At 38.3% G+C, this 16,357-nt stretch overlaps 1 protein-coding gene across 1 annotated transcript in view; it reads left to right on the plus strand.

Annotated features, from left to right (window-relative positions):
- The window catches only part of myo16 (myosin XVI), a 203,165-nt gene that overhangs the window by 173,994 nt on the left and 12,814 nt on the right, over nucleotides 1-16,357 (plus strand). The window contains exons 32-33 of the mRNA XM_067410402.1: nucleotides 2,190-2,342; nucleotides 6,112-6,197. Coding sequence (XP_067266503.1) covers nucleotides 2,190-2,342; nucleotides 6,112-6,197 — 239 coding nt within the window. The remainder of the gene's footprint in view (nucleotides 1-2,189; nucleotides 2,343-6,111; nucleotides 6,198-16,357) is intronic.

Here is a 16,357-nt window from a genome sequence, read left to right on the forward strand (position 1 = left end):
TTAAATGTCACATTAAAATAAGATAATTTGATGAGGGGGCGTTCTTAGGGCGGATGTTGGGTGTGCGTGGCGATTTCGTTCACATGCTGTGTCTAACACAGTTTCCCTTGCCTCCTCCTCGTAACCTTTGCATTTAATTAAAGATGCTTTAGCTTACATCTACTCCCATCATGAATTTATGAGCATGGATCCTATGTGACCCCGACCCATATGTGGTTGTGTGTGAAATAAGTACTCTACTCAAATGTGTTCCACAAATGTGCAATTGACAAGTCAAGTCTAAATATCTTAGTCCATAGATAATTTTTTGTCTCTCTGTCTTCATTCAGTTTATTATAAAGGGCACGGGGGGTATTAGCTCCAGTCACATAAATAATACATGGAAAAGAGATGATGTAGCTATGAAATATTAAATATCAAAGTCTCCAGGTCTGCTGACGGATGTGAATTTCTGCAGTGTGAGTGAATCCCCAGAGTACAGTGTTGCGTGTGTGTGTGTGTGTGTGTGTGTGTGTGTGTGTGTGTGTATTTGTGTTTTAGAACACACGCAGTGTCGCTCCAGAGCAGGGGAAATTACTTCTCATGTTACTGTACATGTCAGCGAGTGTGCCTGTGAAATGAACAAACATTAACCTGTCATAATATTTGTGTTAGTGCCATGCTTGAGGAATATTTCAAAGCATGGCTGCAACACAGCCTTCTAATACTTTATTGTACTTTTTAAAGAGTTAGTTCACCCAAAAATTCTGTAATTTATTACTTACCCTCATGCCGTTCCACACCCATAAGACGTTCGTTAATCTTTGGAACAAAAATTAAGATATTTTTGTTGAAATCCGATGGCTCCGTGAGGCCTGCATAGGGAGCAGTGACATTTCCTCTCTCAAGATCCATTAATGTACTAAAAACATATTTAAATCAGTTCATGTGAGTACAGTGGTTCAATATTAATATTATAAAGTGAAGAGAATATTTTTGGTGCGCCAAAAAAACAAAATAACGACTTATTTAGTGATGGCCGATTTCAAAACACTGCTTCAGGAAGCTTCTGAGCATTATGAATCAGCGTGTCGAATCAGCGGTTCGGAGTGCCAAAGTCACGTGATTTCAGCAGTTTGGTGGTTTGACACGCGATCCGAATCATGATTCGATGAGTCGCTTTATAATATTAATATTAAACCACTGTACTCACATGAACTGATTTAGATGTGTTTTTAGTACCTTTATGGATCTTGAGAGAGGAAATGTCATTGCTCCCTATGCAGGCCTCACGGAGCCATCGGATTTCAACAAAAATATTTTAATTTGTGTTCCAAAGATTAACAAAGGTCTTATGGGTGTAGAACGACATGAGGGTGAGTAATAAATGACAGAATTTTCATTTTTGGGTGAACTAAGCCTTTAAGTTTAAGTGTTATCAAGCTCACTCACATTGTGTAATCTGGATAATTTTTAGAGGTTTAATTCGCTTAATATACTGAAATATTCTTCATATTGTGGACAGCATAAAAATGCAAAACAGTACCATTTCTACTTGTGGGCTTAGGCTTTTGGACCCCACTGTATAAATCTGAGCCTAAAGACTAAGAGAATGTCATCAGAATGAAATTAAATATTTTTAAGAACACCAATTTCACATCAGTGCTCAGATAAACAATGTCTTGTGTAATGTAATGTGACTGTTTTCATCATGTTGATTACATAGTCAGTAAAGGTCCACAAAGCTGCAGTAAATGAATCTGTTATAACCTGACTCTGACTGTGAAGTCAGATGCTCCTGACATGAGAGAGAGAATGCTGTAATGGAAACATGGCTGGTAACAGGGGTTTAAAAGGAAAGCTGACCCCTGTGCTATATCCATCCCTGTGACGGTCAGATCCAAGCAGACTCACATACTGCAAGGCTTAAACATCCCCCCGCTCTTACGCTCTCTCTGCCATCAACGTCATCGCAAGACCCCATCATTCCCACAATTCCTGGCCGGAGCAGCTGCAAATGCCCCAGCAGAAATGTTAGTGACTCAAGGTGGCAGGTGTTAACTTGCATGTCACGTCATCACCTCTATTTGTCATTTACCGGTAATGCGGAGGTCGACAGTCACAGCGTGATGGTCTGTTGGTGCTGAAGCATAGGTTACATATCTTGATGTGTATTTATTGATTGTTTTTTATTAATTTCTATTCCATAGGACTGTCAAATTCCAACATTAACCTGCCAGGTCGAGAGGATCAAGGCCCAATCTCCCCGTCATCACAGTTACAGGATAAAAACGCCAACAACCACACCTCTCCCAACTCTTCAAATCCAGCCCCCGTTGAGAATGGCAACCAGATCTCCAATGGTAATGGCACAAAAGGGTTAGGGGTGAAGGCTGGACACCAAACACTGGGTCTTATTTATTAACCACAAATGATTCAGCCATTTCTAGATGTTTAGGAATAAACTGTGAAACCACTCAAATCAGCTTGCAAACATTGATTTCTTTTTCAGGTCTTGCTCTTGTACGGACAAATTCACACAAAAATTGTCAACATGCCCGTCTTGGCAAGTATCCTAGTAAACATAGTAGGTTATGTCTTAAGTGAATGTAAACAGTCGAGAAAGACAACGCATGTGTATCAGTAATTTGGATTTGTGCATTATGTCTTAAAGTGACAACAGCCTAATATTTCTGCTGTTTGTGAAATCAAACAACAAAAGACGTGGCTATTGTAACTTAAAGCGGACCTGTTATGCCCCATTTTACAAGATGTAAAATATGTCTCTGGTGTCCCCAGAGTGTGTGTGTGTCTGAAAAATAGCTCAAAATACATCACAGATATTTTTTTTTTTTTTTATAGCATGTTAAAATTGCCACTTTTAGTGGTTGAGCAAAAAACGTGCCGTTTCAGTGTGGTCCCTTTAAATGCAAATGAGCTACTGTGCTCAGCCTAAGAGGGCGGAGCTTCACAAGCTTGTTCTCCCCTGTCAGGATGCACTATAATGTCAGAAACTGTGAATATATGCTGCATGAAGACAGAACAGGTATAGTTTAGTTAAATTACGGTTATAACTTATATTGTCTTCTTGTTTTTATCCACTATATTAGTACAGGCCCGTTGTACCATTCAAATGATGGCCAAAACTATACAGATGAGTTTTATGACGTTTATTGTACTTCACACAAAAGATGAAGCGTCTGTTTTCACTCTAGAAAATCACTGTAAGAACTTAATAAAACACTGCAAGTGTGCATTAAAATATTATCCATAAACACTCTCTTTTCCCTTGTATTACCAACATACATAGCGAATAACACAGAAACACTCGTAAATTAAAAGTAACAGTAAACAAATATAAAGACCTTATGCCTTTCGGGTGGTGCTTAATAAACTTTATACCCATAAATAAACTCAGATGAACTGTAATAAAGTGCTCTCAGCTTCATTACTGCCGTATCCAGTATCACTCTGGAGACTGTAAACTGGATCATGAACAGTTTTTACTTGTATATCCTTGAGTAGCACATTTTAGCACAGTCTCTGTTTTGTATTGTCCCACTGTATTGATATTCGTTCACAAAGCAGTCCGGTGTGAAATGATTTGTGCAGACATAAACGAATTTCGACAGAACTGAGGGAGCGTTTTGCTGGAAAACCAAGTTAATCCACCTCATTTTCAGCAGCTCAGATTTAGGGAGTAAATGAAGAGAGCTACCTAAAACGCTTGGGAGACAGTCTCATCAGTGCAGCAATGGCGGACTCGCTGTGAACACACTCAGGGCGGTTCTATGTTAAAACCTCAGTGTCTGTCAACATTTGTGGGTGGGGCCTGTGGCTTTTGTGACGTCACACTGCCAGGCATCTGGAAATGGCTTGTTCTGAGACACTGCTTATGATTTATGGGGATTAAAAAAAAGGAGTGGGTGGATTTTTATCACTACAGGGTGGTTGTGTACACACACTGCCAACACACATTTTTGTCCAAACACCAGGCAAAAGTGAATTTTGCATAATAGGTCCCCTGTAATAATGATTAATCTTTATTTAATTTATAAAGTGAAGATTATATAAAATGTATAAAGTGAAGATTATATACAATGATTATATACAATATGTACACGACATATATACAATGATTTGTGCTGTTGCTTGTAGTTTGATTGTGTTCTTATTTTCTTTATTTTTATGTGACAGTAGTCTTTTTTCCCCTGAGCATAGCATATACTGAACCATACCGAAACCGTGACCCTAAAACCATGATAAAAACCGAACTATGAGTAATTTGAATCATTACACCCTTAGTGCAAACTATGCAATTCAATTGCTCTTTATTTAACAGTTAGAGTAACACACATACATACATACATACATACATATAGCATTATCTTAAAGATGCAGTCTTATAATGGCTGAGTGTATGAGTCACTGCTGGGTGTTTAAATCTTCCACCCAACTTCCGTGCTGTTTCAGTTAGAGTCTAAAGACTGATGAAAGAGTACAGAGCAGCTCTCATTTGGTCTTTATAACACATGTATCATTCGTCTGTATGAGCATTTATAGAACGATATTTCTGACTCAAACTGTAGGCGTGGTCAAATTTACCATTTTGTTTGAGGGGAAATGATTTGCTAATGCAGGGTTCAAGTTGGTTAACAGATTCACCACTTTGGCCAACATAAAAGAGTGGTGCTTCAGACATCGCTACACTATTGAAGATAGACAATATTTTATAAATTTGAATGATTCCCAAAAAAGTACCGGTTCATAAGAGTCATTTGTTTGTGAATCAAACTACATTACGAATTACTAAAGTTTGTTTCCTTTATTTAGACTAATTTAGATTCATTAAAATTAAACGAGAGTAAGAATAAATGTTGTAAATTTAACCCGATGTAAATCCGGCTGAAATTGTGCTCAAGATTCATTTCTGACCACCCAAGTAAGACTTGTTTGCAGTTATTAGACCCATAAACACTCTCTCTTCATGGCCTCATGAATGTGATCAAGAGCAGAAGAGACCAGTTGACACCAACAATCCCATGTTACATTAGGACATTAGCCATTGTATGATCTAATGTGTATCCATCCAATTATTTAAAGCTCAGTCACATGTCATTGGCCGGCCCAGCCTTGGCCAAAGTTTGTTTACCACAGACAGCACCAATGACTGCGTAACCTTTGGCCAGCTAAGCCGGACATACACCGCAATCAGAAAGACCAGCAGTTTACATGCATGAGTGCAAGTGAGAGAATAAGGGAAAAGGAAAGAATGGTAGATTGAGGGTGGTAAGTGGAGAGAAGGAGATTGGAGAAACAGACATGGTAAGATGAAGTGAGTTGACCCATAAGCTATCACTGAGGCAGTCCATGATTAAAGTGAAAGGCCCTGGACTTGATAAAGTGCTCTCCTAAAGAGCCATCAAACGGCTCAGGGTCTCTCTGCCTCGCTTACACAAACACATACACTCACTCTCTTGGCCTTTTGTCCTCTCAGTGAGGCTAATATCTGCGTGCAGGAAGGTAAACTTTCATATTCCATATGAGGGGTTGTAGCAGTGGGCGGAAGTTTTAAACATCCAGCAGTGACCCATACACTCAGCCATTATATGCCTACATCTTGAAGATAATGGTTTATGTAATGGTATATGTATTTTAATGTACATTTCCAGAAGGTAATGCTGCGAGGCAGCAAAAAAATAGTGTGTTCATTTATATAGCGTCATTTTAGGTAGCTAAGATTATCCTTTTGCTTTTTTTTTGTGACAGCGATGTGTCAAGTAAACGGTTTAAAACATGTTTTCCAGGTCTGTTTCTTAATATAATACTGGAGCCAAGTGATTTTCATGAACATGCCTGCAATTCCTTGGTGCATTTTTTTTTAGTCCTTTGATTTTTTTTTTGGAATTTTACAATGATGATACCATGTTTATCTACACTTTATATCAATGGTCAACTATAGAAATTTATTAAAGTATTAGTTAGGTGTTAGGGTTCAGGTTTGTAGAAAAAATGTACATGTAGTTGCAAAGTTACTTATAGTCAACAGAAGCATCAAAATAAAGTGTTAGCAGATTCATACACACAGCGTATTCAACGTTACATTTAACATCCGCATATTTCTCTCAATAGGAACATTGGAAGACGATGGACATCCAAAGTCAAATGCGTCCAGCACCTCTGCGTTACACAGGCACATGGACAGCCACCACACTCAGGTAAAGCATATACACAAACCCACGCTCACATGCACACGCTCTCTTGTGGCATCTGTCATCTACTCTTCCATGGGGAGAAGGTCTCCAGTGACCCCAAATGGCAGATGTAATCATGGGTAATGAAAGTGAGAGCGGGTCCCATGTCATCTCAGACTCAGCACTCTGCCAAATGAAATGAGTGAAGGCTTATCTGGAGATCGTATTCAGGGGTGCATTAGAGCAGAAGGGTGGTGCTCCAGCCGCAGAAAGGATCACTGTGTGCCCTCTGTGCTTCTCAGCATCACTCTGTGTCCTGAAAGCAGGGTTACCCTCAAAAAACATTAAAACTTAATGAGGGTACTCTGAGCTTTCTTCCTCAATAACACTGCCAGTCTCTCGTTCTCTGTATCTCTCTCTTAACAGTATGGTTTGGGAATCAAGAATAGTTCTTATTCTTTCCTCATCCTATTATTTATTTATTTTCAATTCTAGTTAGTCCTTATTCTAGAATACTAGAGCAGAGTTATTTTCATCACGCATCAGTCATTCTCAAGAAAGACTGATGCATGTGTGTTTTTATTATTTTTTTTTTTTTTCCTATGAACGCATAGCACATCAATGGGTCAACTCCTGTCTTTACATAATTTTGGATTAAATGATAAATATATATGACCTTGACCGTAAATGACACACGGATGATTGTCACCGGCTGCCAGGTAAAAAGCTTCAATGAATCAAAGCTGAATCTTCCTAAATGTCTAGCTTATAGATAGCTTTGACCGTGACATTCATGGCATGGCATGAGCAGTACACAATGTATGTGACCGTCAGTTACTAACAGGAAGATCATATTAGGAAAAGGAAGCCATGGCCAAATGAAGAGGAAGTTGGTTATATTGAGAAAAAAAAAAAAAAATGTATACATAAAAGCGAACACACACACACAAATATGCACACGCACAGCCATAGCTAGAGCAGACACCATCTGTTAGGATTGGGGACAGATATATGGCACTGTCACCTGCTGACAGCAAAGAGAGAATTCTTTGATTTATGGTGGTCAAATGCTCATTTTATAAGCTTATGTGCTTTGTAGAGAGATCCACAACAGACTTCACTCTCTCGCATAAATGCATCATCATCTGAATGACTGTGGCTCTGTTCCAAAATCTAGTGAGATGCCTATGTACACCATATGGGGTCCCGACAAAGAACCTATTCTAAACGTTTTTGGAATTTGATCATATTTAGCAAGTGTGAACATCAAAAAAAGAATCACATTAAAGCTACATTCATTTCATATGTGGTTTGAAATCCTATTCAAATCTCATTTGAAAATGTTCCAATACAACGTTATTGCTATATAAATCAACGCCCATATTCTGGAAAACTAAAGAGCGCCATAGAACACAAAAATCGGATCTGATGCACAGTGTGGACAGTCAGTGATTTAGATTGGACTGACAGTGTGAATGTAGTCATACAAGCTGCCTATGTAGAGATAGGCACCAAAGACCTTTTTTTGGACCAAAGATTGAATATTTCAGGTATTTTTCCTTGCTTATAATTACTTCATCTACATAATCTCCCTGCTTTACTCACCAAGTCATACTTGAGTCCCAGTAATGGAAATGTGCTTTCATAATAATTGAAAGCGAGAGACCACCACAGTGCACCTGTCGCTCTCTATATGTAATTTGTGACCCCCTGTCGAGGGCCCCACGTTATGAAAAGTATGCTGGCCTCTAATGATTTATGAATATTTATAATGTTGTGGCCTTGAGGTACTCTTCCATAAAGTGGAACACGCTCGTCATAAACTCGTGTGGGCTGGTTGTTATTAAATGCAAAACAACTAGCCACTGTCATTCGAGCCAACCGGAGCAGTGTAAGGTTCCTGAGTGGAGAGCTGGGGTCGTCTCTCGCTCTGACTCAGCTGTGTTGTCATATTTACCAGCGCTGAGAGCTGTGGATTGTTTGCCTATTAAAAAAAAAAAAAGGAAGCGTCCTAGTTTCTCTGTAATGACACTGTCATCCTGCATTTCCAATCCAGTTTGTTCTGGCACAGGCAAAGAATGACTGAAGCCTGTTATTATTCTAATGAACATACAGTGTAACCAGTCCTTCCTGCACTGAACCAGGACACACAAAGAGACATTTTGGGTTTACCTGAGAGATACACTTGAGAAACCATGCATTTATATTTGCTATAACAGTTCATTTGATTTATTCTATGACTAGAACAAATGCATTATATTCAAATCATAATTATTAGTGCTTTTTTTTAGACCTTGCCACATGTAAGGGGCTTTTCCTAGAACCGCAGGAACTAGGAATGATTTAAGTTTTTTTTTTTTTTTTTTTTTTTTTTGGAGAATTATTTATTTATTCATTTATTTTTACCTTGTTACACTTGTGGTGTTCCCGGGCACAAAAAAAAAAAATATATATATATATATATATATTTTTTTTTTTTTATTTAGGTCAAAAAGGTGCATAAGGGTAAAATTTAACAAGGGTCTAATTAAACAATGAAACAACGCAAAAGTTTTCCATATTTTGTTGAATATTGACAAATTCATCCACTGATTTTTTTATTTTTTTTCCACAAAAAAACTGAGGTGCATAAACTCAGACTAATTAGGCCAACAATCATTCAGTTTCAAAAAGAAATACAAAACCTGTCTTATTTGAAAGTTGAAAAAAAAATTGAATAATATTGGTGATAATATTTACAAGCAATTTTTAAAAGGCTGGTCATTTTTAAATTTTCACATTGTACTTAACCCCGGGTTATCATTGTTCTAAACACTGCTTTTAGCCATGGGTAAAAGAGTTTCACACTTGTAATTTAGAAATATTTGATATGTACATACACATATGTACAGAAAATGCAGACTAAGGATGCTCAGGTCAAAGACCATGTAGACTTACCCAAAAAGTGCTTAACACAGTAGTACTGCTTATTTTCACATATTATGTTATTAAATAGGACATATAAGAAGATGACAGTGAAGTGGAGCAGATTTCTGTATTTTATTTTACATTTCTTTTTGTTAGCGTTGAAAACTCCAACAGTCTTCCTTAAATTGACAGACATCCCTCTTATTTTTTTCGAGCTACAGAGAAAAGGTGCTTTAACTGGAGCAACACTATGAATGCAGACGCTGCATGTATAGGCCAATTCTGTCATGTGACACCACATTTATTCGCATTAAAGCCCTTTTTCTCTACAAAAAGTGTCTCCAAACCAATTTTTGCGACATTGAAGTATCGACAATCTTTTTCCATTTAATTTTAAACAGAAATTGTGTCGACATTTGAGAAATATTATCGACAAATGGCATTTCCATCAGTTATATTGCTAAACATTTTGAAGCGCTATACCTTTTTTTGCACAAAAAAAAAAAAAAAAAAAAAAAACCTTGGATGGAAACCTGGCTAATTTTGCAAACAGTTTTTTTTTTTTTCTTCTTTTTTTTTTACATCAGTCTAGCCAGACCAACCTGACACATTTTTCCATATATCAAAATGTTGGGTTGTATTTTAGGAAGGTAACCAGGTAGAAGCACTTTACATTTCACTAATGACACCCGAGACGCTTTGTACTTCAAGAAGCACTGAATGCCACAAGCTCTCTGGTTACCGTATCCCATTCAGTCATCGGTTTCCTGCCTGTGTCACATGATAGGGGTCAAGGTCACAGGACTGCAAGGAAACAAGGAAGTGGATGTCAAATAAAAGAAAAAGATACATATACATATCTACAAATATCTTAAAACATGTTGTTGTACAGATGCAGAGCCACCTCGATACGTTTTATAAAACTTAAATTATTGAAATGAATAAAGAAATATTCCCAGTGACAGAACTGCCCCCTACAGAGGGAAGTGAGCTACATGCTAATGCTCTCTGAAACTGGACACTAACCTTTCAAACCACATCAACTAGAGTATATACACTCACTACCAATACTCAGTCCTCTGGTAACTTTACACTGACGTTTCAGATTCACCGCGCTGTGCCAGATATGCTCTCTCAAAACATTGAACAAACCAATGCTAAAACTTAATGTTCACCATCTCTGTCTTGACGTATATAGAGATCAAACAACACAAGATCTGATCTGTACCAGTAAAACCGGTCCTTTTATCTAAGGCCTGACTTAAGGAAAAACAGATGGCACTAACGAAGTGCGCCCATCACTCAAATGTAACCCCACTAGGGGTCTTCCTCAGAGGGACACTCTACTTAATGTCCTTATGGCACTCGGAAGCAGGAAACAGCCTTTTAATGCCCCTTATCATGTATTAGCACACGCCTGCTTCATATTTCCCTGTCTCTGCTCTGTCTCTCACTCCTCCTCTCATCTGGTCCATCCGCTCCTTATTGATCCACATTGTAACATCCCATAACACGCGGAAGATCATGATGTTTAATTATTGATCAGCTTGGTTTCGCCGGAGATTGCGATTGAGAGCGAGAATGAGACGAGCACAATTCAGCCTTATCAGCATTCAGATCCGGCGGGTGCAGAAGATTGCTTGTAAAATGACAGCAGGAGGAATGAAGTGTTCCCGGACAGGCGCTCTGGTAATGGAGTATTCTTGCTCCGTGTCTGAATGCGATAAGGTCAGAAGAGGCCATTTCTTCTGACAGAGCTGCTGTGTTCACAGAGTCCTGTAGATGTTGACTGACGCATATCAGATGCAAGACTGACTGTAGATACAGTGGCCCCAAGAAGTATTTAGACATTTAACCAAGACTTTAACATGTATGAATGCTATTGGCAATAATTAAATAGCAAACCAGGCAGCATCTATTTTAAAGGAACACTCCACTTTTTTTGAAAATAGGCTCATTTTCCAACTCCCCTAGAGCTAAACAGTTGAGTTTTACCGTTTTCGAATCCATTCAGCCGATCTCCGGTTCTGGCGGTACCACTTTTAGCATAGCTTAGCATAGTTCATTGAATCTGATTAGACCGTTAGCATCTCGCTCAAAAATTACCAAAAAGTTTTGATATTTTTCCTATTTAAAACTTGACTCTTCTGTAGTTAAATCGTGAACTAAGACCGACGTAAAATGAAAAGTTGTGATTTTCTAGGCTGATATGGTATGGTGTAATAATCAAGGAACTTTGCTGCCGTTCCATGGCTGCAGCAGTGCAATGATATTACGCAGCGCCCGTGAGCCCCTGCTTGCACAGGGAACGTGCCTTGCAACCATGGAGACATTTGTGAGAGACGCTGCGTAATATCATCGTGCCTGCTGCAGCCATGATACGGCAGCAAAGTTCCTTGATTATTACGCCGGAATGAGAGTATAGTTCCTAGCCATATCAGCCTAGAAAATCGCAACTTTTCATTTTCTGTCAGTCTTAGTACATGATTTAACTACAGAAGAGTCAAGTTTTAAATAGGAAAAATATCAAAACTCTTTGGTCATTTTTAAGCGCGGTGCTAACGGTCTAATCAGATTCAATGAACTATGCTAAGCTATGCTAAAAGTGGTACCGCCAGAACCGGAGATCGGCTGAATGGATTTGAAAACTGTAAAACTCAACTGTTTAACTCTAGGGGAGTTGGAAAATGAGCCTATTTTCAAAAAAAAGTGGAGTGTTCCTTTAAAGAAAGATGGCACAAACACACATAAGCAAAACATACACTACATATACTAGTGTTTGTGTCTTGTCTATCTAATATCTACCTGTCTATTTAATATGTACCTATCTATTGTCTATCTATTGTCTGTCTATTGTCTGTCTATCTATCTGTTTTATATCTACTTATCTCTCTATTGTCTACCTATTCATCTACCCATCAGTATATTTGTCTGCCTATCAGTCTACCTATGCATCTATTCGTCTACCAATCAGTCTATTTGTCTAATTATCAGTCTACCTATGCGTCTATTCGTCTACCTATGTGTCGATTCGTCTACATATGTCTACCTATCCATCTACCTATCTACCTATTTGTCTATCATCTGCCTATCTGTCTATCCATCCATCCATCCATCCACCTATCCGTCTGTCCGTCCATCTATCTATGTATCCGTCTGTCTGTCTATCTAGCTGTCTGTCTCTGTTTTATATCTACCTATCTATCTGTTGTCTGTCTTCCTATCCGTCTACATCCGTATACATCTGTCTATCCATCTACCTATCCATCTATCATCCATTCGTCTATGTATCTGTCTGTCTGTCCGCCCATCTATCTATGTATCCAACTGTCTGTTTATCCGTCTGTCTGTCTGTCTATCTATCTATCTCTGTCTCTGTATGTAAATCATAAAACAGTAAGTGTACTGTTCACAATTGTGGAAAAGTAGAATACATTTTTAGACTGGGTAAACACAGCCTAATCTTCCAGCGATTTGATTTCGCCCGGCAACTCAGTCTGGAAACCCGTACATTCATTTCTACTGCTTCTGTTACACTTTCGCGGGAACCAATCACAGACTGGCTTTATCCACCTTGCTCGCTCTTGGCGGGTATAACACGATGACGATAGAGAAGCGACGGCAAGCACGACCGTCAATCCAATTTCTTTTAACCTCTCAACAATGCTGAATGACTTCTTTAGTTTAGCAAACAAATCGCTCGAGTGGGTGTAAATACCACTCACTTTCATGTTTTTTTGTTTTTTTTTGAACAACCTGCAAAAATCGCTCTATGTCATTGCTGCTTCTGCAAAATGCTACAAACCAATACAAACAATCTGTCTGGAGTTTTTGCGTCGCTCTGCAAAGTATGCCAACCAGATGATTGATCTGATTGGTTGAAGGACTATCCAATTGCGTGAATAATGCTTGTTGATCACGCCTCTTGTGCAGTAGAAAATACATACAGACTCCCCAGACCAATGTTCAATTTTAAATTGAGCTTGGTCTGGTGATAGCCAGACAAGTACATTTTAATATTCTAAAGTTATTATTTGTAAATTATGATTTTTTTTTTTTTGTATTTACTAAAAGCCCTAGAGCATGACATCATATCATATGTTGCTGATATTCATTGTTTTAATCAAAAGAAATTTTGCATCCTGAAGCCTGAGTGTGGCACTCCTTTAGTGGATCATGTGATTGATTTAATATTTTTAATATAAGGAATCTAATGTGACTTAATTGTCCAAATAAATGTTGGGGCTACAATGAAAAATAAAACTCTTATCATTAGTAAATGTGTATGTTTTTACCATACATCTTGAAGCAGAGTATGCCTACTGAATCAAAGCAAACTTGTACTGAAAGACATGCCATCCAGTCTCTTTATATGCAAGTTTCCTTGGCTTTCAATAATCTCTGCACATCTGCAGGTAATCACGTGTATTGAGCACATGATTTCATGTTGTGAAAAGAATGTAAGAAATGCTGAATTATGTGTTTTGAATGCTTTCTCTCTCTCTGTCTGTCTTTCTTTCCTCTCTTCCAGAGGGGTCACCTCAACTTCTCGCCCTTCGGTGCAGGGGCAGCGCTGTAGGCAGGGGGGCTGAATGAGCTCTCAGGCCTGTATAGGGATGGGGTGAGTCTGGTCTATAGCACAGTACCTCACTGGCTGCCCTTCACCTTGCAATTCCCGTCTTTTACGTTTCCCTTTTTGCTTTCCATGCTTTTGAAGGAAACTGCAGCTCTGCAACTTCTAGGTATCACTCTGGCAAAGCATTAGGGAAATAATGTGTAATAATTATGTTACGGTAATCAACATTAAAAGATGAATTCATTTAAAAAATGAGAACTGTCATCATTTAGTCATCTACTTATGCTGTAGATGTACATGTGTGTTCCACAGAAAAAAATGTAATTGGCATGGTGATGAGTAAATGATGGCAGAAAAATATGTGGATGGACTTTTCCTGTAACTGTAATATTATTGAGGGTTCAGTGTACTTTAAATGTACATTACAGTTGCTTGTTCACACATGCTTCCTCCTGAATGCGTTAGACAGGAGACAGTTCAGTTTCACAGTCCAGTCTTTTTTTACGAAATTGAGCTGCAGTTTTTGTTGAAATTTCTCCATTCCTCACTGCTGGTTCTTCTTTCGTTGCTGCGTACATGGCGACCCTGCTCTTTCCTTGATCCCTCATTCAATCCAATCCCTTTTTTCCGTTCTCTCCTTTCCTAAGTTTTGCTTATTGATTTTCCTCTGAGACAGAGGCTCTTTATAAAGTTTGTCCTCATGCTGAGATGTTCATTGTTGCCTGCTGAATCATGCCTTATAGGGAATATGGAGCAGAGCCACGTCTCTGCACTGAATCAATGACTCTTATGTTTCAACCACAAACAAATGTTCACATGTGCACATACACATACGGCCAGCAGGAACACTGTGTAAATGATGCAAACGGATATTCACACAACTTAAAATCTAGTGAAAATAATAGGGCTGTCAAGCGATTAAAATGTTTAATCTAATTAATTTGATGATGTGACAATTAATTAAATCGCAAAATAATCACACACAAACTTGCCTGAAAAATTACCCCCCAAAAGATAATTTAAAGTCATTATTGTGTTAAATGAGAAAAGCATCAAATAGACATGATAAAAAGTAGCATTAGAATTTTTTTTTTTTTTCAACATCAAATTTATTACAGTCATTCATTTATTTGATTCGTTCAAACGGCTGATTAATTCAGGAATTAAGTAAATGGCTCTCTTTATGAATGGGCCATTGAATCTGGTTTACCCAATTGATTTGCTCAAAACGCGGATTCGTTCACAAAAGAAACACCGCTGTGTGTTGCTCGGAGACACACAACATTTCTGCTCAGGCTTTATAGGTAATATTTTAATTAGCAAAATTGAGCAAAAGCAGACAATATTGTGCCTAAAATATGACAAAATAAACTTATTTATTGAACTGTTGTATAAAATCAATATCAAAAACATCACTCGTATGATATTACACTCGTTACTCGTGTGATATTGCTTAACTATATCATTATATAAATGAGACAAAAACTAAAAACTCATACAGGGGCATCTTTGCCCTGATTTCTTGAATTTTAGGGGCATTCTAACTACATTCTATAGGCTTCATCATACAATGAGTTCTTGACCTGCTTTGTCTTCGTCACCAATCAACTTTATGAAATGTAGGAAACTATGTAGGTCTGGGGCAGGTGTGTTAAATGTGTTGTAATAATTTAAACACATTACTTTTTTTCCCCATAACTCAAGTTTACGGGTTAAATCGACAGCCCTATTATTAAAGTATATATTTCAGATAAAGAAGTTTGTTAGATATTAAGATGTTGAGTGCTCAAGTAAACAAAATGCCCATCTCTGATATATATACACAGTACAAATGTGTGTTTGGTTGCCCTCATGAAGCATTCATTGTTTTCCTTGAGCTCTGTAGCTCACTTTACCTCAGATGTCCTCTAACTCCATGCCTGTAAGCTAATATAGGCTTAGGAGTCACACAAGGTGTCAGATCAGCCTGTAAAACCTTAGGACTCTCCAGGTTTGTCCTGCCTCAACCTGGTCTGATGTGCCTTTCAAGGTTTCACAGCTTTTTGATATCCTCAGATTCTCTGAAGGCTTTTCAGAAACGTGTAGAGAAACAGCTGAGGAGGGTTTGTTAGAGGATTATGGTTAGTCATGACTCTAGCCTTTTTAATTATCTGTCCTTCTACACCCATAGGATTTCAATTACTGGTGAAGAGCATGAACTTGATGCACCAAGCCTGGGATTGTATGTTCATGTTTATTTTTGAGAGAGTGCGACATCCCCCAGGACATGCTTAAGAGCTTCTCCGAAAATGCTGAAGTGCATTGCGTCACTCTGATAACAACAGGACTTTTCAATCGGTTTCCTTAGCATGTGCAGGGAGAACATCATCCAAAAACATCACACTGATTTCTTTTGTCAGGTGAATTCCCAGATTCATTTTGCATATAAACTCATTGAGGCTATACCCTTTCAAGCACGCTCGCATACTAATCTTCGTTGGGTTTTGTTGCAACCAATCAAAGCAAACTGGCTGTTGAAGGTCTGTTTTCTTTCAGTAGCTGAAATCAGAGCAGACTAGACTGTGCACACGGGGCCAACACGATCCTCTCCACTACTGTTCCATTTACTGCATCCGCTTGCCGACCGCAGCACTTGCCCAATTTGTCCTTAAGTTCCTCTAAACACAGTTTTCCAAGGATTTCCATCAGCTTCTAAAATTAA

The sequence above is a fragment of the Chanodichthys erythropterus genome, chromosome 14, assembly GCF_024489055.1.
Source record: "Chanodichthys erythropterus isolate Z2021 chromosome 14, ASM2448905v1, whole genome shotgun sequence".
Lineage (NCBI taxonomy): Eukaryota > Metazoa > Chordata > Actinopteri > Cypriniformes > Xenocyprididae > Chanodichthys > Chanodichthys erythropterus.